Source organism: Gossypium hirsutum, chromosome D03 (genome assembly GCF_007990345.1).
Source record: "Gossypium hirsutum isolate 1008001.06 chromosome D03, Gossypium_hirsutum_v2.1, whole genome shotgun sequence".
In the NCBI taxonomy this organism is placed as follows: Eukaryota; Viridiplantae; Streptophyta; class Magnoliopsida; order Malvales; family Malvaceae; genus Gossypium; species Gossypium hirsutum.
Genome location: NC_053439.1, coordinates 8839222 through 8853208, shown reverse-complemented (window position 1 = coordinate 8853208; position 13987 = coordinate 8839222). Strand labels below are relative to the sequence as shown.

General features: G+C 30.6%; 1 protein-coding gene across 4 annotated transcripts; it reads left to right on the top strand.

Moving 5' to 3' along the window:
• Window positions 1–394: 394 nt before the first annotated feature.
• On the top strand, window positions 395–5587 carry LOC107950021 (phenylacetaldehyde reductase). 4 transcript variants are annotated; one of them, XR_005911148.1, is made up of 8 exons: window positions 432–775; window positions 1298–1467; window positions 2012–2203; window positions 2816–2978; window positions 3684–3870; window positions 4307–4457; window positions 4837–4901; window positions 5000–5587. XR_005911148.1 is itself a non-coding variant. In XM_041089723.1 (7 exons), the coding sequence occupies exons 1-6, from the start codon at window positions 658–660 to the stop codon at window positions 4449–4451; spliced, it is 975 nt and encodes a 324-aa protein (XP_040945657.1). In that variant the 5' UTR covers window positions 432–657; the 3' UTR covers window positions 4452–4457; window positions 4837–5587. The 4 variants fall into 4 exon arrangements, 2 of the variants coding, with proteins under 2 accessions (XP_016740259.2, XP_040945657.1); XR_005911149.1 differs by having other exon boundaries at window positions 4980–5587; XM_041089723.1 differs by having other exon boundaries at window positions 4837–5587.
• The last annotated feature ends 8400 nt before the right edge of the window (window positions 5588–13987 follow it).

The window sequence follows — 13987 nt, the reverse complement described above, 5'->3', positions numbered from 1 at the left end:
TAAAACCAATATTAGTGAGGCATTTAAATTCAAAATAACATCTAAATACTCAAAAAATCATATTTTAGAATTATTTAATAAGTTTTATTTCCATAATCAAATAATAGTTTTAGTGTTATTTAATTTTAATAATATTTACACAATTATAAACGTTATTTATTATTGTGTTGTGAAATATTATATCAAATTTAATAAACTATTATAGTAATAACTCTTTATAGGTGAAATTTTCATTCATATTCAAATGATAAATTATTTTATCTCGACTATTTTTTTAATTTATTCTTTCAATTATTTTTCAAAATTAATAGATTTTATTATAAAATTAAACTAATTATGATTTTATTTGTAAATATATATTTTAAAATATAAAAATATATTATTTAATAAACCCAAATAATAAACACTTAAAACATCACCTCGACAGAGGCAAAGCTAGGGGTTGACGGGAATCTTCAATGAAAATTTTTCATCTTTTAAAATTTTAAATTAATAAAATAAAAATAATTGCATTTTTGTGATCTTAGTTCTGTTTCTTAAACTACCGGTAGGGAAAACAGAGACCGATAAAACGAAGAAAGGAATCTATCCTTACTCCCGGATCTCAGTCTTACAGTTTCATCCAAAGTAGTGAGAATCAAGGGAAGCGAGAGAAAGATGAGTGGAACGGGGAAGGTGGTATGTGTAACAGGAGCATCAGGTTACATTGCTTCATGGCTCGTTAAGTTTTTACTCCAACGTGGTTACACTGTCAAAGCCACTGTTCGTGACCCAAGTTTGTTCTTAACTTCAATATTTCAATCTTGGCTTCAATCCCCTTCTCTTTCTTCTTTTTGCTCTTAAATCTGTGATAATATTCGATGATTAACTGTTAGGGTACTTGAACTTCCCTGATTTCATCTTTCTTAACTGACTTTTTGGGCAGTGATACAAGTCAAAGATTAGAAAGATAGACTTTGTATGTATGTAAACCTATCTGGGTTGTTATAGAAACGGTCTGGGTTGGATTTCTGCTACTCATGGACAATCTAATTGCACATTTTATATTTTTGGTGATTTCATTCTGCAATGCTTAAAAATGCCCCCCCCTTTTAATGTCGTACTGTAACACAATTCTAATTTCTGATTCCTTTTACTAATCAGCCTTGATTCAGCTAATATATTTGGTTTTTAGGTTCAATAATTTGTTGAACTTTATGAAGGAGATATATATATCTTTTTGCATTTGGTATTAATGAAATATAGTTTTAAGATTGATATGTTTTTCCATATAACTGTCCCGTTCACTTATATATAGGTGATCGAAAAAAATCGGAACACTTACTTGCGCTTGATGGAGCAAAGGAAAGGCTCCGTTTGTTCAAGGCACAGCTGCTGGATGAGGGAGCTTTTGATTCTGTAGTTGATGGATGCGTAGGAGTTTTCCACACAGCATCTCCTTTTTATCACAATATCAAGGATCCTCAGGTGCTTTTTTTTCTCTCTTATAGAATTTTTTCATGGTCAGTGTATAAATATTTATGATTAGTCTCTACCATTGTGGTTCTTTAAATAGTTGCTGATTTTTATTGTTTCTTTGTATATGGATGAAGTAGCCCTCCACTGTTCATAAATGTCATTAAAAATGAACTTTAGTTATCATATTGTCTCATCTGCTATAGTTCAACATGTTTTTCTACAACTAGTTTATTCTTTCTCTGGTTTACTTGAATCCCACCACTCGTTTCTGAAAGTGGTTGCTCTTAGGCTCATGTATGTTGTTAGAATTCTTTGAAGCTTGAACTAACTGTTGATCTTTTCAACTTGTCTGGTTTTGCTTGAAATTCTTTGCTGTAAGCAGGAATAATTTTCTTGAACCATGAATCAACTTGCAAATGGTGGAAAAAATGTTTACTGCATCGAGTTTTGTTCAAATGGTCTAGCGTTTGATTTTGCATGTATGTATTTTCAATCACCAACGTTGCAATATTAATCCTGATAACTAATGCATTCTATGGCTTTTTTATAACAGGCTGAAATGCTTGACCCAGCTGTGAAGGGAACACTTAATGTTCTTAGGTCATGTGCTAAGGTCCCATCTATCAAACGGGTGGTTATAACATCCTCAATTGCAGCTACTGTGTATAATGGAAGGCCTCTTGGTCCTGATGTTGTAGTTGATGAGACTTGGTTCTCAGATCCTGCTTTTTGTGAGAAATCAAAGGTATGCAAACGTACAAACTTATATAACATATGTATGTATATATTCAAAAGATGTGATGCTATAAGTGTATCACTTTTCTCAAGTTACCAAATGATGTCATGCTGCCTATATGAGTGAGAGCCTGGACCTAGTCTTGTACTTTTAAGAAAACATATGTGAAGTTTCCTATTGTTGTTTTCTTTCTTCATTTTTTTAATCCACTGGTTCATAAATTGTCTTCCTATAAAGTATAGGCTTATTAGTTCAAGGCTTCTAGGGAAGGTGCCCGAGTTAATTCATGCTAGCTTTTAAGACCATTACTGCCATTATCTGAGTCACCTAAAAACTGTCAAAGAAAGCATCATTTGTGGAATGGTTAAATTTCAAATATCTTCACTGTTTCTTTCATTTGATTAAATCTTCTGATTTAACTGCAAATCTCTAATTTTAATGCTTAGTATGATTTCATTCTATGAGAATTGAGGGTTAAAAAAGTACACTGTAAATCTGTAATATGATATTTAGTTCTGTTCCTTTTTTAGGACATTCTCAGTTCCGTTTTTACTTCTGTAGAAAGGAAAAATGAGGCATGATAGGATCTTTTTTATCAAATTTTCTTTTGCTTGTTGTCAGCTATGGTATATGCTTTCTAAGACGTTAGCTGAGGAGGCTGCTTGGAAGTTTGCAAAAGAGAATGGCATTGACATGGTGACAATTAACCCAGGGTTGGTGATTGGACCTCTCTTACAGCCGACTGTCAATACAAGCGTGGAGCCAATTTTGAAACTTATTAATGGTACTTTCCAACTTAGATTTAGTGGACACGATTTTAGCCAATTTTATAAAATGACCTTAGGACTGAACAGTTCCCTTCTGAGTTAATGTTTTATTCGTCTTGCTTACATTTCTGCTTATGTCTTATTTAATGCAAAAAAAGAAAAAAGAAAAAAGGCAGTGATAAAACAAGTCTAAGAGAAATTTAGGGCCAAGTCTGAACTTAAATAGTAAAAAAAAAAAAAAGCAAAGAAAACTGCATTTGTAAAACAATATGAGCCTGCACAATGTTGTAAATCTAAGAGGAATTTCTAGAGCTTGAACAAAAAGAGTATAGACATAGATCTTTTATGCTTCTGCCACTTATGGGATGAACTAAGCAAACTACTTAAGAGTTCCGGTATTGAAAATGCTGGTTGTTTTGCATGATAGTCATTCTCATTCTTGCAATAACTTAAGATGCATGTCTTTTTTTTGCTTTGGTCTCTAATATTCTGTGTTCAACAGAATTGGTGACCATTTCTTACAGGGTAAAGACAAACTTTTTAGAAAGAAGAAGAAATATAATTTTAATAATTCTCTCATTGAGCAGTTTCTTGCAAATAAAAGAGTAGTCAGTTCAAATCCATTTCATAGAAAACAGTCAACTGAGTCTCTAAAAATCTTCTGCCTCTGTTGGCCAGCGTGCCTAATGCTTCCTCCTGAGTATTTCCTTTATTTGATGCAGGGGCCAAAACATTTCCAAATGCAACTTTTAGACTAATAGATGTTAGAGATGTTGCCAATGCACATGTGCTAGCATTTGAGAATTCTTCAGCTTGTGGTAGATATCTTTTAGTTGAGAGAGCTGTGCACTGTTCAGAAGTTGTACTGGCCTTACGCAAGCTTTACCCTGCCCTTAGCCTCCCTGAAAAGTAAGTCTCGAGGATATAATTTACTGCATGTAAACTTCAAATCTTTGGCAGAAGCAGCTAAGCTTCAATTATGTATCTGCTCTGCTTATCGAGCATCATAATCTGTGTTACTTTTATATTCATTACATGGACTACACTGCTATCCAATTTGGTTTTTTAGATCCAATGATTGATCTATAAGTGGGAAAAATCTTAAGTGACATAACTGATAATCCTATTATTTTTTCTCAATATGAAAATTTTTGAACTTTTTTTCGTTTCTTTTTCTGGTTTTAGAGGCCAATCTCAGTAATAAATAGAATTATGTTGGCTGTTTCTGTTTTCTGATTTATTTCTATCTCAATAAGAGGCCGTTTTGGGATCAGGGAGGAGGATTGTTTTTCAATGGTATTTTTTCTATTTATGTATTATTAACTGGAGCCAGTAATTTCTGCAGATGTGCCGATGAAAAGCTAAGCACGCCAATCTTTCAAGTGTCCAAAGAGAGAGCGAAAAGTTTAGGTGTTAACTTTACCCTTCTGGAGGTGAGTCTAAAGGATACGGTTGAAAGCTTGAAGAAGAAGAACATCTTCAGTGGTTGAATCATGGTGAGTGTTAGCTAAGTCTGGTAACCGGAGATTTCCTTTTAGGCATTCGTTCATTCTGAATGTCATATGTTCTGCGTTAGCTGCTGTGGTAAACTTGTTCCATTCTGTGAAACTTAATAAGCTTTTGGAACTTGAAGACTTTATATTAGCATATTCGAGAAACTTAAAAAAGAAAAAGAAAAAAAAGCGACGTTGCTTGATACATATTGATCTCTATACAACTGATTTAGTACATACAATAAAGCATGCCATATAAGTATGTTTCCCATTCGACTTATATAATGAATTAAATTCATAGGTCACCTACAGAAAAAAAGAAAAAGAAAAAAAAAATAGCATGCACTTGATGGAGTAAATGAAAAGCTTCATCTTGATGTAGGGATCTATTGATGCTGTGACTAATGGATGCATGTGTTTTCCATACAAAATGTCAAGGCTCGTCAGGTATGTTGTTCTGTTTAGCACCTTGTAGCATCCCCAAGAGGTGCCATGAAGTATATGATCATTTCACTATTTTGGTAGGCACCAACCATCTTGTTCAGGTCCTACCATGGAAATCAACTTCATTCACAACTAGATATTCCAAAGAAGGCTAGTTTGCCACTCCATTCAAGACAGAATGTCTAAACTTAAGCTCCAAAAGTCATATGGACATCATGAAGCTGCAAGCGAGAAAGATTGCCAAGACTTGGTGGAGGAACTCTATAAAGTCCAACCTTTTGAAGGAATCCAAGTAGTTTAGTTTTAGTAATGAAGGACTATCCCCAATCAAGTTCCAAAAACCATACCTGCTTGAGGATTCGGAATTTAGAGGGCCAAGGTCGGGAATATGGATCATAAGCAGAACTCCATTGTCATTGTTGCAAACAATTCCTTGCTGCTGACTGCAGTTGCTTCTTTTCGATGATCCATATGAGAGGTTGGTTTCAGGATGGGTGAGATCATTTCCCAAGTCAAAAAGAGCCTGAGGGTCAATTCCAGAGCCATTACAAGCAAATTCACCTGTTATGACGCACAAAGCAACCAACATAAGGCCAACAGCCATGGATTTCTCCATCACCAAAAAGATTAAACAATTGCTTTTCAACTCAAGCTATGGGTATAATAAGAAAATCAGCAGCCCTTCAATATGTGCTCTGTATTTTCCTTGATAGGCAAGAAAATAAGAGATTCTTTGGATGTTCACAATCCCAAATATAATTAATAAAAATCATTTAAGCAAAGTCAAAGAGCCAGCCAGCCAGCCAGGTATATTAAAATAAACATATGGTTACTGATGATATGAAAGCAAAAAACATGGAACTGCCAAGAAAGTTTAAATAAAAAGAAGTTTGTGGGAAGTGAAAAGCAATGCACAAATGGAAGCATATTCCCACTCCAAAATACAAAATCTGTTTTGACTTGCAGTATTAAATCCGATGATTGTATGAGAGAATACATAATACCTTATTATAGCAAGTCAGGATTGAGTTTTCTATAACTTTCAATTTGACTTTGGAAGATGTTTCAGTTTGTATTTTATGTTATCATTTATGATTATCCCTCTTATGAAAATTGAATTTCTTTTCATTGTGGACTATTTTCCTATCCACAATCTTAAGGCTAAGTAACCCAAAATTGTGAATACCATCTATATATCTCCCAAAAATTGCTTTAGCTAGAATTTGATAGCCACAACACAACGTCTTTTAAGAATTTATTTTGGTTATCTTAAACATTTTGTTGGCCGTAGAGTAAATGGTGGTGACTATCAAAGAAAGGTGGTTTGGAATCATAGAATATCATTTTTCTCTGGGTTAATTTAAGTCTCCCTAGATTATTTGTTAGATTTTAAATTGGTCCTAAACTTTAAAATATTCTATTTGAATCCTTAAAGTATTAGTATTATATTAATCATGACGTTATGTTAGTTTAGCTATTAATTTAGATGTTGAATGCCAATTTGAATATGACATGAAACATATTTAAATTACGTGGAACAAATTGTAAATATGTGTGTACTTGTCACATAAACATGTTGGAGATAAAAAATGAACGATATCAATAAAATTCAGGAGGGCCTTTTTTTTAATTTTAAAAAGATCAAATCCAAATCATTCATGCGGTAGTTACATACATGTTTACAATTTGATCCACATATTTTAAATATCCTCCGCATCAAATTTGAACTAGCATATAACACCCAAACTAATGGCTAGATTAATAGGACATATTTGATACGAAATTCGTACTTCCAAATTTAGAAAGTCGTTCAAGTTATTCCAATATTTTTATACATAACAATTTGATTTATAAACTTCAAAGTATAAATATTATATCAATATCCTATAGTTTCTAAATTATATATGTCACCTCAATTAAAAATGATGTTATATAAGTTTTAAAACTTATTATAGTTTTGTTGTGTATATTTTACTTTTGGTGTTATAAAATGTTATAACTATTTTTTTTTGACGTCTAAATATACCTCATATTTTACGTCCCTTGCTATAAATTCATTTATTTAAAAATTATATTATTACACATTGATAAAAAAATATATATTATTTTCAAATATTGTTATTTGATTTTTCGAAGCGAAGCGAGAACATATCATATATAATATAATATAATAAGTTATATAATAAGCTCATATTGTGACAAGTGTTATTTGATTTTCTAGTTAATTTCTATTTTTTTATTTTTATCTACTAAACAAAATTTAAATAATTAAAGTAAAAAATAATTTAAACACACTTTTATCTTAATATATGAATTGGTATATACATATTTATTTAAATATATTACAAGCAATAATGTAGAGTATATACTAAATTCAACAATAACCCAAAAAGACCATTACTCCAAAACTTTAACATCCTAAGTACATGTCAAAACACAAAAGAGAACATCGCTGATGTTGAGTACAGGATTCTTGTAGGATGCTGAGTCTGAATCTACTATTTATCCAGCCTGCAAACATGGGAACCAATTTACATTAAGTAGATTTCACTTATTTAACTAACCAAAAATACATCTAAAGCATTTGAATTTATTCCTAAACTTTAATAATATAATACAAGAAGTATATCATATCTTTTGATGATTAAATATATTCATAAGTATATATATGTTTATATAATTCTTCCTTAATAATACCTACAACCAACCTTCTTCAATGGCTCATTTAACTTTGCCGTATGGTCCATTCATTACATGGCACCCGGTGCCTAGCAGGTAAACCGCAAAAGGGTTTGCGTCCAATGTTAGTCGGATAAACCGAAGAATGTGTGCCCAGCACTAGTCAGATAAACTGATGGAAGTTGCGCCTAGCGCTAGTCGGATAAATTGACGAATGTGTGCCTAGCACTAGTCAGATAAATTGACAGAAGTTACGCCTAGCGGTAGTTGGATAAACTGAAGGAAGTTGCGCCCAGCGCTAGTTGGATAAACCGACGATATTAAATGTGAACCTAGCTCTAATTGGATAAACCAACGATGTTTGCGCCTAGTGCTAGTCGGATAAACCGACGAATGTGTAATTATTTATTTCCAAAGTTTTCTCATTCATCAATTAACATCATCATTAAAATATATAAGTAAAATCATATATCAAGTATCAAAATAACATTAAATAATTAATTAAATAACTAATTAATAGAAAATTTAAGTTTGAGACTACGAACTTACAGAATTGTGATGGCTATTAAGGTTGAGAACGGTTACTCGACAACCATCTCTTTTTCGCAATTACCAACCGATTCTTTTGTTTCTCGATCTAGAATTAATCATATAATTAACTTAATTAATAATTATCAAAAGACATTTACTCAAACCATTAATCTTTTAACTACATTTCACATTTTCTCACTCAACATAAATCTTCAATTCAATTTACTCCTCAATTCTAAAACAAGCTATTGATTTGTTAAAAATCAAGAAAGTCCTTTGTCAACCAATTTTCCATAGGGTGCAAGAACAGCTCATACTTTCAATTAAATTACAATTTAATCCTTAAATCTATCATTCTCATAATTTAATCATTGAATCCTAATATCATCAAGAATCATTTGACAAATATTTCTATTTAATTACCAAATTTAATATCTAACATAATAACACTAAGAACTCAAATTCTCTACAATGACAACTTCCACAAACTTCACTAAATTTAAAATTTTCAACATGAATAAATTAATTCAAGATCTTAAGGTTCCAAAAATACCACACGGATCAAAGAATACCAACCAGTTGAGCTTCTAAAATGGAAAAGAAATGGCCGAAAGTCTCCCCCAACCTTCAACAATTCGACATGCAAAAGAAGAAAGAGAAATTGTTTTTCTTTTCCTTTCCCCCACTAATATATTTGTTTTCTCTCTATCGTTTATCATTTATTTCTTTTTATTTAAACATAACTTATTAAATAACTAATAATATATATTTATCATATAATATGTGATTTCAATTATAATTTTCCACTAGCTCAATTTATAACAATAATGGTATATTTGTTTAATAAGTCCCCATACTTTGATTTAAACACTAATAATTGAAATTATCTATCATTGAATTTTACTTCTAAGGTAACTCCAAAAATTTAAATAATATAATATTTTATGAGCCCTGTCCACGAAAACGGAGTCTCGATAGTATGTTTCCCGACACCCCTGACTTACGGGTCATTACAATATGTATGTATGTAACAATCCCCATAGAAGCAACTCCCACAACCGTTCTGGTGCAAAAAAAACTTTATCAGCTTTTATCAATTCATTCATTGATATAGCTCTTTCCACTACTTGATTTTATAATTTTTTATAATATTTTTAATGGAAAACGATTAAAATTAACGGTCAAAGGACCTTTTTGATGCATTTTGACAGTTTAATTACCCAATTGAGTGCGAAAAAGTATGGACTTAATTGCTTTTCTTAAAAAAGTTCAATGGCTTTTTGCACCCTTAAGTGTAATATCTATGATACATTTCAACTAAGTTTTTTTATGATTAAGCTTAATTGAATAATCCATAAATTTGTTATGAATATCTTATTAAGTGGATGTCCATCAAGATTAAGATAAGTTTTGATGTACTTTAAATTATAATAGTGATTAGAAGTAGATCTCTACTTCATTTATACGTCTCATGCCTATAAATAGAGACTTTGGAGAAGCATTTTAAATATTCTGATTGATCAATAAAGATACGCTCTCTCTTTGCTCTCTCATTCTCTCTATTCTTTATTATTTGTCTTTTATTTTATAATATATTATCAACACGATTCTCTTTTAATTATCTTAGTTGTAGATTAAATCAGCAGCAACTTTGTGAACCATTAAGCCTCATCCATAATACCAAAATTCAGTCTCCGACCACTAAAATTACTTTTATTTTTCTATTTCATTGGCTCTTTTGCTTCTTAAAATGGCTATTTATTGTTGTTGCTTGCTATTCAAATTGAGTGCTTACTTCCCTAATTCTCCATTACTTACTGTCTTTCGCCTGCTGATGCTTGCAACTCTTTGCAGTAAGTTTTTATTTATTTATTTAGTGTTTTATATCTAGATTAATTTTCAATTAAGTTAAATTAATTTAAGATTATTTTAATTAACTTGTTTAACTTTTTACTAAAGTTGGTAAAAGAGTATTACTCCGAATGGAAGATTTGAGTATATACTAAGAGGCTCAACACCAAGATAGACACTGCAGTCTGTTGCTTTGGGTGGTGAAATTTTATTTTTGACCTGAGCATGGATTTTGAATTTATAGAGTACAATTTGAATTGGTAAGGGAGCTTCAATTGTTTTTGAGGTATGATTATTATTTGTTTTAAGTTTGATCAAATTATTAAAGTTATATTATTAAATATCGATGGGTTCATAAGGTTTACTAATAAAATTTTATAATATATTATTTTTAAATGATTGTTTAAATATATATTAATTGTCGACGCAAAATATAAGTTTTTGTGATATTGGTCCCCTTTAAAGAGATTTCTTTTTGTTATTGATGAATGATTGTATTATACCTTTTAGATTGAATTATAAAGTACAAACAATTTATTAGAGCATCATAAGATTCTATAAGTTATATGTAGTATGTTCTTATGAAAGCATAGTTATTTTAGTACTTGTAATAGTGCTCGTGATAATAGCCAAGGTGACGACGTTGGTGTTAAAGATCTTCAGGTATATTTTATTATGATTTATTTATTATATCATGTTTATTATAATTGAAGACTAATTATGACAAACATGAATAGACAAAGTCTTATTTGAAATCCACGTATGTTTGTGATGGTGATTATGAAATAAAGAATCAATGGAGGTGATTAGAAGTCTATCCTACTAGATTTGTTGCATTCCCCAAAGTGAATGCAAACATAAAGAAAATAAAAGATATAATCATGGACCACTAAAAGTGAGAGCATAGTAATAAATAAGAGAACAATGAGAGTTCTCAAGATAACTCTTCAAAGGGTAAAGATAATTTATGTTATCAATGTGATATGAAATATTATTGGCCACATATGTGGCGTATGACCAAATATTTTGTTTCTGTTAATATTCTTTGAGGAAGGATATGAGAATGTAGTAATGAATTCTATCATTACAGATAGAAAATATTTATCTTATTTGGTACTTAAACAAAAAAATATTATTCCAATATTTGATAGTACAAAATAAGTTGAAAGCTCTAGAAGAGCTAATATATCATTATCTAAAAAACACAAAATTTGTGATGGTTAATGCATCAGTTTTAAAAGATATTCATTATAATGGATATCATATTGAGATTGTGAATAAAGAAAAATTATATTTCATATGAATCACTATTCCTATAAATATCTATTTTGAAAGGATGAAAAAGTGGATTGAGTTATTGATTACTCTTGTTATTGAATTGAATTGATTGTGACTATCTTTGTGATCTTTTGTCAACATCCTCATTAAGGGGTTGAAAGCAAAATATTTGACTGTGAAATATCTACTTATGAGCAATAGAATATGGTAATTTTATCTAAAGCTCATTAGGGTTGGATGCACCTGAAGTTGTAAGTTTTTTTTAAAAAAAATTGTAAGTATAACTCTACAATATTCAGAATAAGTTCTCAATTAAAATTACGTGGAAAAATATTACTAATGAGAACTTGCAAGAGAGAAAAATTATGTATGAAAAGTCATTGGTTATGTACCTATTGTACAACTGGAAAATAAGATTCACTCTCAAAGTTTACTATTAATAGATTTTGATTGGATTTAAAGTCTACTACTAGAGTTTAATTTTCTTACTTCTTGATAAAATCGTCAAGACTCAACGCAAAAAGAAAAAAGAAAAAAGAAAAAAGAGTTCATCTTTAAATCTTAAATCAACTTGATATAGGGTTTAAATATTTGAAATGGTCTTCTTTTTAAGTTTTGATTACATAGGTTACATATTGTTTTAAGCATCTCATTTGTTCATGAAAATGAATATACTAATTTATTTATGTCGCTATAGTAGGTTTTATAATTAAATAATATATCTGATCATAACATATCTAGTATACAAACTTTTGTTAGTGAACCAATGAATTTTATGGTTATTCGGATTCGATTTAGTTCAAAGAATTGTTAAAAGTAGTAGTTCATACGTTTTATATTATTCCATTTGTTAATTATTTAGAGAAGTGACATGAGCAATTGTAAATGAAAAATTCTATGAGCATGAACGGTTGGATTTTGAATTAAATTTGAATCATGTTTATGATGATGGTTATGAAAAAACTTGCTAGTTTTCATTATATAGTTTTATGTTTGAGATGTGAATTTTATTGATATATTTAATATAGGTTTGTTTCTATACATGACCTAGGCAGTTATTCTTAATAGTTAATTGATTATGCAAAACTCTTGTTAAAAAGATTTTAAAAATATTTTGAATCGAACTCGAGACCTTTTGCACTCGAAGCAAGAATCATACCACTAGACCAAATGCCTTACATTTGAGGATTTTGGCATATTCCCTAAAGCGAATATTGCAAATAATTATTTAGAAACTATATTTATTGACTTAGTGACATTATAGACTTCACATTGATTTAGACATTTCCAATAGTAAATGTCACAATAGTACTAATATGTGGATAAAAAGTAAAAGGAATGATAGTAAAAATATCAATTTATTACAATTTAGTACAATTGAAACGCATATTAAAGTAAACCAAAAGCTTATTGATACAAATACATTTACTACTTAGTGTGACCAGTTAGACCATCCTGGATCATATATGATGCGAAAATTAATTGAGAATTCATATGGACATTCATTAAAGAACTAGAAGATTCTTTAATTTAAAGAATTCTCATTGTTGCTTGTTCACAATGAAAATTGATTGTTAGAAACTCACTAGCTAAAGTTTGGATTTAATGTCTTGCATTTCTAAAATGAATATGGGCCCATTCATCCACCATGTGGATGGTTTTGATATTATATTATAACACTCCTAACACGTCTCTTTCACTAGATTAAGGTTACGGAGCATTATTGTACAAAACAGAACATTCAACATCAAAACAGAAACAATCATGCAATTCAAGAACTATCATTGAATAACTCAATTTAATTTAAGCAAAAATACTCTTACGGGTCTTAAATCGAGCTTATGGGGCCCTAAAAATAGTTTGGGAACACTCAGGGACCAAATCAAAACAAATAATAAAATTTAGAAAAAAAAGTTGAAAATTTGGGAAACAGGGGTCACATGGCTATGTGGCTAGGCCATATGACATAGCCCAAACCGTGTGGCAATTCAAATTATAGGAAACATGGTTGTGTCCCAGCCTGTGTGTCTGCTTGTGTAACTCACTTACGTCACACAACTGTGCTATATGCTATGTGTCAGATCATGTGCATATTCGAAACATGTGTCAGATCAGGCTACAGGCCGTGTGGAACCTGCACCTAAAATTAAAATGAAACATAGCCGTGTGACAACTCGTGTCCCAAGCCGTGGGCAGTACAAATTGCCCCTAAACTAAGCTATTTCAAACCCTATTCTTTCACATCAAAACACACCATTTCTACAAGCATTCATATAATCAAAACATATTCTAATCACACTCAAAACATACCAAATCAATCATCCAATAAGTTCTAACCAATGTTCCAACAATAGGTACCACAATCACAATCAACCTTATTTCATTATACCCTTATTGGTACTATAATTTAAACTAATTGGTATCGCAATAAGTTCTATCCAATGTACCCTTATTTTATTGGTACCGCAATTTAAACTTCCAAGCAAATCCATACTCAATATTTACAAGACATTATCAAAGTCTCCATTTCATTTCATATGTTTACCATATATCAAGCTAATCACTAAAGGTATTTATCTAATGACCAAAAGCACATAAAGTTTTAAACATACTCCAAAGATACTAAACATTTATAACCACAAAGCTTACTTAAACTAACTTATAAACAACATCATCATAAACAAAATAACTTAAGGGCTCCTAATTCATGCCATTTATAACCCGACATCAATATATCCAAAAATTCTACC

What these genes read in the sequence shown, in the direction of transcription:
- LOC107950021 (XM_041089723.1), top strand. Translation starts at nt 658, where the DNA reads ATGAGTGGAACGGGGAAGGTGGTATGTGTAACAGGAGCATCAGGTTAC. An exon ending in ACAATATCAAGGATCCTCAG is followed by an intron (nt 1,468 to 2,011) that starts GTGCTTTTTTTT and finishes TTTTTATAACAG; the next exon opens with GCTGAAATGCTTGACCCAGC. An exon ending in GCCCTTAGCCTCCCTGAAAA is followed by an intron (nt 3,871 to 4,306) that starts GTAAGTCTCGAG and finishes TAATTTCTGCAG; the next exon opens with ATGTGCCGATGAAAAGCTAA.